This window comes from Aptenodytes patagonicus, chromosome 5 (genome assembly GCF_965638725.1).
Source record: "Aptenodytes patagonicus chromosome 5, bAptPat1.pri.cur, whole genome shotgun sequence".
Taxonomy (NCBI): Eukaryota; Metazoa; Chordata; class Aves; order Sphenisciformes; family Spheniscidae; genus Aptenodytes; species Aptenodytes patagonicus.
In genome coordinates this window covers 56338559-56352002 of record NC_134953.1, presented here as the reverse complement: position 1 = coordinate 56352002, position 13444 = coordinate 56338559, and the positions used below count along the sequence as shown (strand labels likewise).

General features: G+C 40.3%; 1 protein-coding gene across 1 annotated transcript in view; it reads right to left on the bottom strand.

The window, feature by feature from the left end:
* Positions 1-12138, bottom strand: part of LOC143161189 (serine/threonine-protein kinase TNNI3K-like) — a 41150-nt gene extending 29012 nt beyond the window's left edge. Inside the window, exons 1-4 of the mRNA XM_076339896.1 lie at positions 12089-12138; positions 10631-10683; positions 9280-9412; positions 5665-5774 (exon numbers count right to left, since the gene is read on the bottom strand). Of these exons, the coding sequence (XP_076196011.1) occupies positions 5665-5774; positions 9280-9412; positions 10631-10648 (261 nt within the window). The 5' untranslated portion in view covers positions 10649-10683; positions 12089-12138. The remainder of the gene's footprint in view (positions 1-5664; positions 5775-9279; positions 9413-10630; positions 10684-12088) is intronic.
* Positions 12139-13444: the final 1306 nt, after the last annotated feature.

The window sequence follows — 13444 nt, the reverse complement described above, 5'->3', positions numbered from 1 at the left end:
AAGGGATCATGAAGGGGATCCTCTACCTTCTTAAGAACGAAAGCAAGAAAGGTGCCTTGGTTTTGTAACTGGGATGAAGGAGTAGATCGGAAACTTCTGCCAGAGAGATGCAATTTTTTTTTTAAGTGTTTTTAAAAGGAAACCAGATAATACACTGAACCACATTACTTTGAATTTGAAGGCAGTTTAGAAATCAAGGTTTTATGTTAGCGAAAACAATTTCTGCTAGAGAAAAGAATCTGGTTTGCATCACCATCTTGGAGGCAAGACCTTCTTCCATTCCACATCCCTCTTCCTGTGGTCCTCCTTAGTTCTCTCCTGCTCCCCAGACAGGGTCTGCCTTCTCTAAGCAAATCCCCCCTGAAAGTTCCCTTCTCAAGAAAATCATACCAATGTGAAACCATTCTTAAAAGTTTGTATCTTTCTACCACATAAAAAGAAGACAGCTAGACAGACTGTTCTTTCAGCCTTTTCACTGCATTGCACATTTTTTCTGAGTGCCATATAAAGCTGACTGTCATCTGTTATCCTTCAGCATTCCCAAATTATCCATTCTGGGTTCCCAGAGCAGCACAACAGCATCCAGCCCACGACCGTGACTTCCTTGGCACCACCACCACCACCACCACCACCAGCTCTTTCCTCTCGGCATTCCAGTCCGCGCGCAGGCCAGAGGAGGGGGACAGGGCATCCCCCCCTCCTGGAGCTACGTCAGCAGAGGGAGAGGGGAAATGCACCCAGTGCTACATCCTGCCTGAATCACCAGTGGCCACTCATCTGCCATGACAGCTGCACTTCCAAAAGCACTTACGTGGCAGTATCTTGTCGAAAACATCCTTAACATTTACAGTGACATTTTTAAAAAAGAATGTCAATGCCTTGCTCCATCCAGCTGCAGACTAGAGGTCTTTTACAAATCTGGTGCTTATGAGTCCGAGTCCTTTCAATCAGATTATGCTCCCAAATCTTTTTTTTTGTGGTGAGACACAGCCCTTCCTGAAAATGTTGCCCTTGACGTCATTCCCTTTCTTTCCAAAGACCATACCAGGTTGGTCCAATCCATCACCCCAAGACTGCGGGCTGGTGCAAGTAGGAAAAAGTTACAGAGAAAAAAACCACAACCCAACCCCCCCAAAACCCCCAAATACAGATGCCAAAGGAGCTATATGGAAGACAGAACAGTACCTGCTCTGACGTAGTTTATCTGTCCTCCATTCAGTCCATCTCACGGATCAAATTTTATTATTTGCTTTAAATAACTACATAAAGCAAAGATTTAGCCAAAGCTTTCTCATGAGCTTGAATCTTCATAGGTTTCCCTGTGCCTTACCTTTGTCCAGGACCGTTGGAGAACACCTAATATTCTCACAGTCCTAGTGAGAGCCATTATGAGCCAGCAGAATCATGATGCATCCTTATGCAGTCCTCTACACATTGGGCAGCGATGGGATTAAAATGCTGCATTCCTGTACCCACCTCACTCCCAAGCCTGGCTCCTGGTGATGTTGATGTCTCTGTATTGCAGGAAAGGCTTTAAAAGTCAATCCGTTAATTTTATTGGGCATTATAAAATGTGGCCGAAACATGAGAGTGTTGTCTCCATAGTGCTCTAAGGTGATAGCGTCTTATCCTTCCTGGGTTAAGATGTTGGCTAAATGGTTGATGCTATGCTGCAACTAGAAAGGCTTTTTTGTACTACCTAGATAAGCATCTCAAAGAGCTATTTAATCGGTATAATAATACTCCTCCTCCTCCTCCTTGTGCTAAATTCCATGTTATTGTTTAGCAGACATTGGGAATGACACATTTAGCAGGATATGTGAAATTCTTGCAAAGGAGATACTTCAAAAGTGTTTAACAATTGAAGCATGGCAGTCTCCATCAAAACCAGAAGACAGCTTAAAACTTCACCGGCAAAAGCATTTCATTGCAAGCCACCACCAGTATCTCTGGTGCAACGAAATCAAAGGAATGTGGTGTGCAAAAGATGTTACCAGTTTGCAGATCACAATGCGGCGATCAATGTGGACTGCCAGAAGAAGGCAAAAATGTTTCTTTGCTACTAGGAAGCAGTCTTACCTGCAAACACAGGAACCATGATAAGTTCCAGAATTATTCTACAGGAGAAAAACCCATAAAGGCGGAGAAAGACAAGAACAAAAATCAGTAGCAGAATAACAGAAGAGTACTTAATAACAAAGAGCTACCCTTACCAGCTGGAGTCAAGAGAAGATGAATGCCAAAAAATGGTACCTAAGCTAGCAAAGGGGATGGGTGTTACAACTGGCTCCTATGAGACAGAATCACAGGAAAAGGAACGCAAAACGTTGGCATCAAACCCAAAATGATCACTTGTGAAACTAGAAGACACAGGAGTTCAGAAACAATAAATAGGAAAGGTAAATGGTCTCCATTCAGGTTCTTCCTGGAAATCAAAACTGGGTGAGCAAAGATGAAGCCAAATGGAAAAGTAAAATGAAAATAAGGGGACATGACTTGTTGACTATAAAATTTAATTTACATCCAGGATTAGAATCCAACCAGGTGGACTGTCATGTAGTGAACAGCTGGAATAGAAAATCAGCCACCAGTGCAAGGAATTGCTGAATGAAATCCTGAAAAAACTGACAGTGGCTTTGAAAATACAACTGTTGAAAGCAGAAAGAAAAAAAAAATCTGGTATCTTGTGCAATCACCAATAAGCGCACTAAGGCTCATGAAGAAAAAGAGATTTACTCCAAAAGCTTTGCTCTGCATGTTGTGACAAGCAGCCATCACCTGGGAGCAAAACCACAGGAAGTGCAGTTATTATAACAAATAGTGCTAGATGCTACAAAATTGTCAGAAGTCTGCAGTGTCTCCATAGTGGATGTTTATCATCCTTCCCACAATATCTCTGACATAAGAAGGATGAAGGGCCCGAAGGCAGAAGTCCTAAAGAACAAAAGCACCTTGCCTTTGTCCTCATCCCCTAGGACTGTAAGAAGTCTCTCTCCTATTTTCAATCCTGAATTGCAGAATTTATTTCCCACAGAGGGAAATGAAGGTGATGTGATGGAGGCCACAGGATTACATGTGCAGAGACATTTAAAAAAGGGAGGAAATGCCAAAATGTAACTATAGTAGAAATGTCAAGGGTTTGGGAAGCACATGAAAACATACACAAGGAGGCCTGCCTGTTCTAAAACCTGTAATTCAGCTGCTGTGGCCCAGGTTTCTGCAAAGAATCGTACAATTTCAACACAAATGAACACTGTTCCCTGTTAGAGTTGCCAAGTTTATACTTGAGTATTCTGGTTAACTGGCAGTTAACTGGAAGTAAAAAGAAGAAATCGATATTGTAGACAACCTGAACAGGACTGATAACACTGGAGAAGACGGAACAATGGAGGAGGATGGAACAAAGAAAAGAGGAAATACAGTGCCACTTAATGAAAATGAATTGAAGTTGAAAACATTATTTTTCAGACATGCAAATAATCTCAGATGCCAAAACAGAAAATATGCTACAAGTTTTGGATAATGTGAAGAGCAAAACATACCAACACTATAAAAAAAGTGCCAAGTTACACCTAGCACAGCCAGTATCCTCAGTCCTACAGAAAATGGAAATATATTACTGAGCAGTGATGCCAGTCTCTAAATTAATAGTGCTGTGCATACAGAAGACATGCAGGACTTGCAAGACTTTAAAAACAGTCAACCTTATCAAGGCAACAATGAACTCGAAGAAGCTGAAATGCCACTGGAAGAACATGAAGAGGCTTTGTTACCAGAATTCGGAGACGGTAGTTTTGAGGCAGAAAATGAGGTGCCTTTAATTCCTTGCAGAATAAATGAAGCTGAAAACTCCACTGCAAAAGCTATATTGTACCCACCATCTGTGGAATACCTAATGCAGCACCTTTGGAGGCAAAAGAAAGTGAGGAAAAAACCCATCATGATAGTGCTCTTTTTCTTTCTTCAAATCTACAGACAAACTGCCCCAGCTTTCCTGAAAGTTATTAGCATCATTGTGGTGGGAAATTTCAAGTAGTCCAAAAACATAAAATATTTTTTGCTTAAAGCATCAGAAAAAATTAAAGGTAATTCAGCTCAAGTAATTTTACTCAATTAACTGAATAGTGGTTTTGGTAATGGGAAGAATCAGGCAGGAACCACATCTGGTTGTGTCAGAGCCAAACAGAACAACATAGAATATAAGTGAGAGGAAGATAAACCAGGAAAAGTTCACTGACCGGAGCAGTCTGTGGTGTTTATGAATTGGAACGTATAGCGTGAATTTAATTTAATGTAAAAATTTACATTTACAGCTCTCAAAACCATGCCTGCTCTCTGTGATGTACAAGTTGCAGTACGTAAAACATTTCTGTGCTTGGCTTATTACTGTTTGCTTGATGGAAAGTACAACATCTTTTTTTATACCTGCATCTATTAAATTCTATCTTAAATTCACATCGCTCGCTAAGTTTTCTGGTCTTCTTTCCCTTATAAAGCACAGGTACCCGCTAAGTTCCTGGTGGTAGGGACTGACGTTTGGCTCTCGCCAGGCCAGGTGCCCTTCCATTCACAGCCTGGTAGACTGCTTTTAAGATTCCTGGGTGGCAAGCCCATAACCAGTCACTGCGTGCTCTCCAAACAGTTAGTTAGAGCTGCTGCTAGGAAACTAAATTTTAACACAGAAGGAGTTCTGAGCAGATCCAAAATATTCTTAACTCTTTATTTCCTTAACTACCAAACCTGTGGGTCTCAAAATTTATCACTAAAAGATCACCTTATGAGGACTAGTCTCTTGGACCAGGCAACGTGTCCTCATTGGTCTTATCTACTCTGCGTTTGAGCGGAGAAAAATATATTGCTTTAAAGGCAAGAAACACAGTGATAAGTAAGTATATATAAGTGATTTTTCATGGAACACAAATACACAAGATCAGCATGCAGAGTTTATCTTATAGCAGCTTAAGAAAAAAACCACAAAACAGTGAGACGTTTTGGGCATTATGAACTGAGAGCAGCTGCCGTGAAGAAGCAAGAGGCCCCAGATTGATTCCTATTTCTCTCAGAACAGGATTTCTCATAACTTCTGACTGTGTGTCCTATCCCCAACTGTTCACAGAACAGGGACTGCAGCAATGTGCCAGAAATGCCAGGGAGAGGACTTCCGATTGTCTTCAGGTCATTCTGTCTCCTACACACCTCCTGTGCTTGTATCCTATTAGCGTATCAGGGAGTAGCCTCAGGACGTGGTATAAAAGTAGCCAGAATTTTATACACTTCCAGGGTAACTTGGCTCCTCTTTGTGATGGTACGGATTTTAATTTTCACATGGAAAAAATCAAGAATTTGTAGAAAATACCTGCAAAAGTCTGAGAGCAGCAAGTATTTTTCTACTCACTCAATAATAACTCAAGTCATAATCAAAGTTACATAATCACTTAAAGTGTCATTGAATGGCTAAATGTTAATTTACTTTCCTCCTCAATTCACCAACTCTTCTGCATTTCTTGACGTACACCATTATCTGTCTCAGGGCTTTCTGCAATGGCACTTGCCTCGGAAACTGGGGCTTCGGGGAAGCCATGTGAGGTCAGAGAGATGGTTGGCCAAAGCAGAAATACCCGTTTCCCTGCTGCCTTTCCAGCTGTGTGAGGCGGGGGCACTCACCTCGGGGCAGGCGTTCCAGCCCCTCATCAGCAGGGTGGAGATGGGCTTGGGGATGGAGTATCCGATGGGTGGGCGGATGTGGTGGTACGCCATGTCCGCCGCCGCCGCCGCTGCAAGCGAACAGCCCGGCAGAAACCAGTTAGCACCCAGCAATCACACATGTTCCCAGGAAAACACAACCTATTTACTACTGAAATGCACCCCAGCAGGTACAGAAATGCCAAACCATCAAACCTGTAGGTAAAGACTTGCAGCTTAAAAGAGGCTTTCCAATCCATAGCGTTTGTAAAGATAGCTAAGGCAGTCCATAACCGTGAATGGAAACACATTGCTGTTAAGACTGAGCATGGGTGAAGACAACCTAATTTAGCTTAAACCCTAAAAAAAAAAGGCCTTTGGGAGAAAAAATGAGTTAACCTTCAACTCACTTTTTAAGAAAATTATCATCTCCATTATTAAGACAGGGTGACAGGTATACTCCAGTTGCAGGTAAACTGGTAACAGACTCAGATCTCTTAAAATAACCCATAGCTAGTTCTGTTACAGTCTAAGACAAAAATTAATTCTAAGTGTTGCTTTCATAAAAATCTAGTGAGTGCCTTTTTATAAGCGCAAACCACTACTGACTGAGACAAAATTGCCAAAATGTTTTCCTAATTGGGTTTGCATGTCTAGTGAGTCCAAATACATTGTTAATCCTTCTCATTCCTTTTGAGCAAGGTTTTTTCAAGTAAAAAAAAATGTATTTTGAACTCATATCAAAAGCTAAGTAAAATCCTTTCTTTGCCTGACACTTTAAAATGATGTGATCATAGTATATGGGATATGCAGGGAACTGTAAGATTGCAACCATGAGATTGTAACAAGAACGGTCTAATTTTTTTTAACCATACCCCACTCTCATCACAGTATTCATCATAAGAACAGATTAATTTCAGCCATTGTCTGTCCTCATTGCAGCTTTTGCCTGCATAATGATGTTTTAGAATGTTAATATCAGATAAATCCTGTGATATTGTAACTATATGTAGACAGAAGGGGCAAACACAGTTTGCCTAATTTTGATTCCACTCTAACAACATTTTGAAGGCATGACTCTCATACTACCGGATTCATCTTTTGCCTAGCAGAGACCATGAAAAGAGGGCAAATGCAGATCAGATTAAGATAGCAATGAAAAATGCTCCATTTTTTTCTGCCAAAGGTAATGTAAGTGATATATTACCTATTGGCAAAATTTCATCTTACCAAAGTTAATAAGATTTATTCCATCAGTTTAATGGGGTCAGGATTAGAAAAAGAAAGGGAGAAACACACTGTGTGCCTCTGTGTACTTCTATGATACTTTACAAAGTTTGTTTGTGCCACTATTATTTGGGCTCTCCTTTCACTGTCAGTAGGCTTTTTCTTCAGCTAAAGAAACATATTTGTTAAAAAGTACTTTAGAATGGCTGAATTAAATGACAAGAATCCATTCTTCTCAAAAATGAGTAAACCAAAAAAGAGTTTGGGTGGTCCCCAAAACTCTGAACTTAGTGATACTTTCCAGCTCTACTGTGTGATATCCTTGAACCTCTGAGCATTTTCTGGTTTGACTGGTTGGTCAGATCCTGCTTTTCTTCTGGGTCAGAGCAACTATAAGCCATGAGAGGAATCAATGACAACCGACCTACAAAAATGTTATTTCAATTTGTTCTTGTTTGTGGATCAGGGGAACAACTGTAGTAACTGCAGAATGTTAATCAACATCTCCTATACTGGATACCTGTATGTTTATAATCATAACATGCCATTTCCTCGTGCAAGTGTCATCTTTGCATTATTTTTGCTATGTGGGATGCAAGAGTTCAGTTTCTGAATCTAATTTCACATCTATAATTTCCTGACGTCTATATCCCTGTGTTTCCCCACAAAATGCTACTCAAAGCTTACATGCTGACAGTTTTACAGGTGTGAATTGAATGCCACCTGTGGAAAACAGCCAAGGAAGAGGATCTTCAGATATCAGAGGGTGTCCTCTTGCCCCCAGGCCTTCCAAAACGTCTTTTAAATGGAAGATTGTACACCAGGTAACTGCCAACTTCTACTTCCACATGCAGACTGTGCCTAGAGCACAGAAGGATGCCTTTGCAGTCATGCCTTGTGCAAGCATACATGAGAGATACACAATGCACGAATAGAGAACTGAGCCACAGTTCTCAGGCAAACAGGGTGGGATCAGCCTGGGAACCGTTCATGGGTTTCTAACTCGATGACAGACCCAGTCATCTCAACTACAGCTCAAGCAAGTGGGCAACAAACACATCAGTGCATCTGCTGAAGAACCTGCATCCCAGCCACGCAATCCCCAAAGGAAAACAGTGACAACAAAGACAAAGATCAAACACATCATCCACCTGCACTGATCCGCAAAACGACTCTCTTTGCTTACGTAAGCACAACCCTGCTGAGATGATGCAGTGTTTGTGAAATATTTCAAAGTCATTTTTGATACATGCAAAGTTTTACTTATTGATTCCTTCCTTGGTTTGGTGGGGTCTTTTTTGTTTCTGTTGGGGGAATCATTAAATTAAGGTTCACTTTTCTGCTGTTTTGGGATTATACCTCCATTAAACGCCTTTGGATGCCTCTGTGATGTTCAGAAGGTCAGCCTCTCATACGCAAAAGGTAGCTGTCACGAATATCATTGGCAATTAGTGCGCCAGCTTTGTATATGACCTTCTATGCTGTATTAGCTGGTTTTCATATCTCTTTATTTCTAACTACTAAAGTGATGCAGAAGCCAAACATCTGACTCAATTCCACTTCAGGTTCTAGAAATAAAATACCATTAGCCGTGAACCTGAGTTTCAGTTCTGAATCATTTTTGTGTTTGTGTTCCTTTTCCACTGGTCCTTGTTCCATGGCCATTTAACTGAAGATCAAACTGTACATTCCTGGGTGCAATTCTAGTACACCATCATCCATATTATCAAAGCCTTCTACAAGGTTACCATTTCTAACATTAATCTCAGTTACTTCTGAATTAACCATTTTACTCTGTTCAAATTACGGTCTAGATAGGACTAGAAGACTCCAGAGGAGTTAAAGCTCACTGGAGCATCACAAATAAAATAAAAGGCATAAAAAAAGGTATAGGAGTACTGTTTCTCCCCCTCCTTTTTTTTTTTTTTTTAATTTATTACATTAACTGAATGATAAGGTCCCTTTATCCTGACTTCCATGGGCTTGCTGGCTTTTTGTTTCTGCAGCTTTAAAGAGAAGCATTTTCTTGCCCCTTCTTTGATGATCTTAAAGGTCTTTTCCAATCTAAACGATTCTGTGATTCCATGATTCTAAGGAATGGCTTTACAATCCCAACACCAATGTGAGAGGCAAAAGGCCTACAATTAGAGTCACTTGTTCATAATCCTAGAACTGGACAAGGAATTTTAAGTTATGCAGATCTGTAGTGAGTAATATATGCGATTATAGTGGGATAGTTCTATGCTTTTCACTGAATGCATAATCTTAGCACTTAATAACAAACTTCAGTAAAATATTGGTTAATATTACGCAGTGGAGCTATTTCTCTAGTTCAGAGAAATTTAAATATTAATTCATTGAGCATCTTACCTGGTTTCAGGTGAGCAAATGGAATTTCACCTGTTAACAGCTCCCAGAGGCACAAAGCATAGCTGAAAACATCGGCTTTTATGGTGTACCTTGTACACTGGGTGAACACCTCAGGGGCCATCCAGCGTAGGTTCTGTGCATCAGGAAACATCGATAATACATTAACGGTGTTTACTTCCTCATATACGCATATTTTCCTGTATTTGTATGTTTCTTTTCCTTTCTTTTCTTATTTCCTTGCCTCCATTGCTTCATAAAATAACTGGTAAATTTGCCAGGAAAAATTCTCACCTAGCTTGCAAAATCTAGGCAGCATATTATTGCACATTATACGTAACAGCATTAGTATAGTAGCTGTCTCAACCCCATAAAGCCAGACTGATCAGGCTTTAAACATGAGAGTAGTGCTAGAATAAAAGCAGAACACCCAGCCTCAAAGTCTGGAGACCACATCATAAGGTCAGAGCATGCCATATAATACCAGTTAACTACTACTCCTGGTAGCTGGTAGATGGAAAAACTGACAACTGCGTTGGGTTGGTGCCTTCTCTTTTGGGCTCTCACTGCTTTCTGCAGAAGCCCAATTCTGAGACTGCTTCACAAGCAACCAGCCTCTCACGGGAGTGATGAGTTCAGGGTGTTTTTGCAGATTCCTTGCACCTCAGTAACTTAATCTACATTCTTTACAAGACGGCCCTTCTCAGTGAGACGTCACCAAACCCCGGCAGGATCCAGGTCTGCAGCAGCAGTACTCACTCCTCAGACAGTGAGTGCATATTACAACTTGTTAAAAAGATGATTGCCAAACCCTGGTTTTAGCATCACCTATCCTATTCCACATTTAGTCATTATGATGATGCAAACGTTCATGACCATGGAGTGACACACAGAATGCATCTGGACTAAAACTTATGAAGACAACAATACTGTCTTGTAAAGCTAACTCTCTGTGAGCAATAGGCTTGTAATGGAGAAAAGAACTCTGAAAGAAAATCAGTGTCAAATAACTAATTCCCTATTAGAAATAGGAACCACCTGCCAGCAACACGTGTATGTGAGCCGGGAAGGGTGGATTAAAAAAATGACACTTTACTAAGGATTTGGGGGGCAATAGAGCTCCAAAGACAACCTTATAATGCATTATTTTCTGTTGCAGATATTATATATTCACTCATCTCTGCTATTAAAGAGGCTTAAAGGAAAAAAAAAACCCACAAAGAAATATTAAGACAGATAAAATACTATACCAGTTTATCTTTTCCAACAAAAATATTTCCAATGTCATTTTCTCCTAAACTGAGTTTGCCTCTATGTTTTATACTAATTATGTGGAACAAAACAAGAAACAAACCCCAGGCTGTTTTGTCATATTGTCTTCATCCAGGGACTGCAAAAATCTAGATTCTGAAACATACAGAACAAAAAAAAAATTACTGTCAAGCCAATACAGACACCCACCTCATTATACAAAAGTCTTGGTAAAAAGTGGTGGTTTGTTTGGCTTTTTTTAAATAACCATAATAATGGTTTTGAGAGTCCAGGAGAACTGTGAAAGCTGGTTTTCAACAAGGATGTGTACAGACAATGAGGCTTCTGAAACCTGCATGCTAAATTCAGCACTGGCATAAATCTACAAAGCTCCATCGACATTAATAGCGGTTTACAGCAGCTGAGGATCCAGCTCAGAATTTGTGACCTCATGGTTATTTGCACTGGTTAATATAACTGTATCTAGATTTACAACAGTCACTGAGCCCTGCATTAAAATGCAATCCCACAGAAGCCTGTCAGTCTTATTTAACGTCAGAAAAGCAGCCCGCCTAAAAATGACAAGATCTTGCATGAATATAGTGAACATGGTATATGCTACATTTTGTGATACATAAATAAATCCCCAAGCAGGACTTAGATGCCTTTGACATATCAGAAAAAGACACGTAAGCGTGCATCTGTATGAATAAGAGTACTGTCAGCAATGCCCCAGACAAGCAGCTGCTCCCATGTGGTCCAAGCCTTGTGCTATCTCCTTGCTTCAGCAGGCTGGGTAACAACAGGTCTGGGTCAGCACTGGGTCCCTCACAGATATGGTCGTGCTGCCACCACCCTCCTCCTATATTAAGCTGATGTTCATGCATCTCTACTGATCACATCTGTGGTGATATTGCACAGTGACAATGGGCATGTCTCAAATCAAGTAGTTCCTGAGGAGTTAGGTCAAACCCAGCTCCCTAAACTCCACCTTTGCACCAACAAGAATGCATTCTGATGGAGCTTGACTGATAAACACCAAGACAATGCACGAAATACAGATTCATAAGGTATAGCCTGGTCTAATTTTGAACACAAAGTTACTAAGGTCCATAACTGAAATAACAAGCTACATTCTGCTCTTTTAACTAAAATGAAAGAAACCTGTCCTATTGCCATGGGGCTTGGCTGCCAACAGTCAGACTTGCACAATAACATCATCCTCAGATCCTGAGCACTTGCCATGAAAGAGGAGGGCACATCTTCTATGACAGGAATTTTCACTCAATTTCTTCCTCTAACCTACTGCTAGAACTTAAACTGAGATGCATCCATCTCACTATCATCTGGGCTTCCTTCTCAGATAAACAGTGGGGTACTCCACAGCACCTGCTAACTTAGATGAGACAAAAAATAGGGGCATTCTCATCCCTAAAAGCCTTTTGTGTCCTCTCATAATAACAAAATGAAGAGCAATCTCCTCAGCGTTTTCTTAGTCAGCACATGTTTAGTTTTAGGGAATTTGAGGTTAATTTATAAATGTTTCATAAAAACTCCTTACCTCCAAAATCAGCAACAACTGCATGACCATCCTCATACAGGAGAATATTGTGACTGGGGGGGGGGGGAAATGTTATTATAGGCAACTGTTTAATAGTGTCTTAAAGGTGGTGAAAATTTTACAGTTTTTGGTTCATAGCTAAACTCTTGAGGAGTTCAAATCATCTGCTTAAGTAGATAAATGTCTATAGATAAACGACTTTTATCTACATCTCATATTTGTTGTTGTAAAGTACACATTAACTCTGAGAGGGCAAACCCAATAGCTTCAGAAATAAGAATGTCAGTTTCTAATCAATACTAGAGCAAAACAATCTCTGTAATTAGTTATGGATCAAGTATAGCAGCTTTGTTCATTATGTGCACTGAATCGCAGTGATGAAGTGAAAAAAAAGATGATATTTGAATATAAACACAGTGATGGCCTTTAAATAAAATTACATCAACTGATTCTTTTCTCTTTTAGGGGTTACATAAGTGTAAATTCATAGTGGCAATTTCTAATTTATGCCTATGTATAGAAGGGAAGGAACAGATCTGAAGAGTCCGTATAGAATGGATCACTAGAAGCCATAAGAAATCCATTAAGCTGGGGAAAAAAAAAAGATGACACAATGGTAAGTCCTATTTAATTTAATAACCACACTTAATAATGCAAATGTTACTTTCATGAGACAAAGGTACTTTATTTCTTAAAATATCTCCATTTGTTTATGAAAAGAAGACGTCATTCATCCTGTAGCTTATCTCAGCGTCTAGGATGAAAGCTTCTCCCTGCTCGCACTAATGGAGATTTGCCAGTCGCTAGAGGTAAGATTTCAGTCCTGCCCTCCATTCGTGTTCCAGTTCTACAGTGTCCCTTTTTATAACGCCTTTGAGAGCTAGCAGAGTACAACTGATAATGTGTGCTAAGTTACTTTGGACCTGAACTGAGCCTCGGGTAAAGTGCCAGATTTCCATTTGCTTAATAAGTCAGGAGCACTTAGTGATTTTTTACTGTTTCACCTTATTGTCTGTGAAATGTATATTCCTTGTCATTGTTTGATGGGCATAATCGCAAGCATAAAGTATTGTTCATTATTGGACATCAAAAGAACCACATTTTGCATTTGTCCTTAAAAATTATACTTGCAAAAATTACAGTGCATTTTGACTGTGGTAGTGGATCCTCTTTGTTGCATCTCTTTCCGAAGCTCTCTAGGCAAACTGGTCCATACGATGAAATTAGCATCCCGGGAGACTGGTGGTTGCAACTATGAACGGCAGCAGGGAAGGATTTGGGGAGATGGGTGGTGCCCTGTGGAGAGCGGAGCCCACGCTTCTCAGGACTGTGGCTGGAGCTGTGGTTTAACCAAGC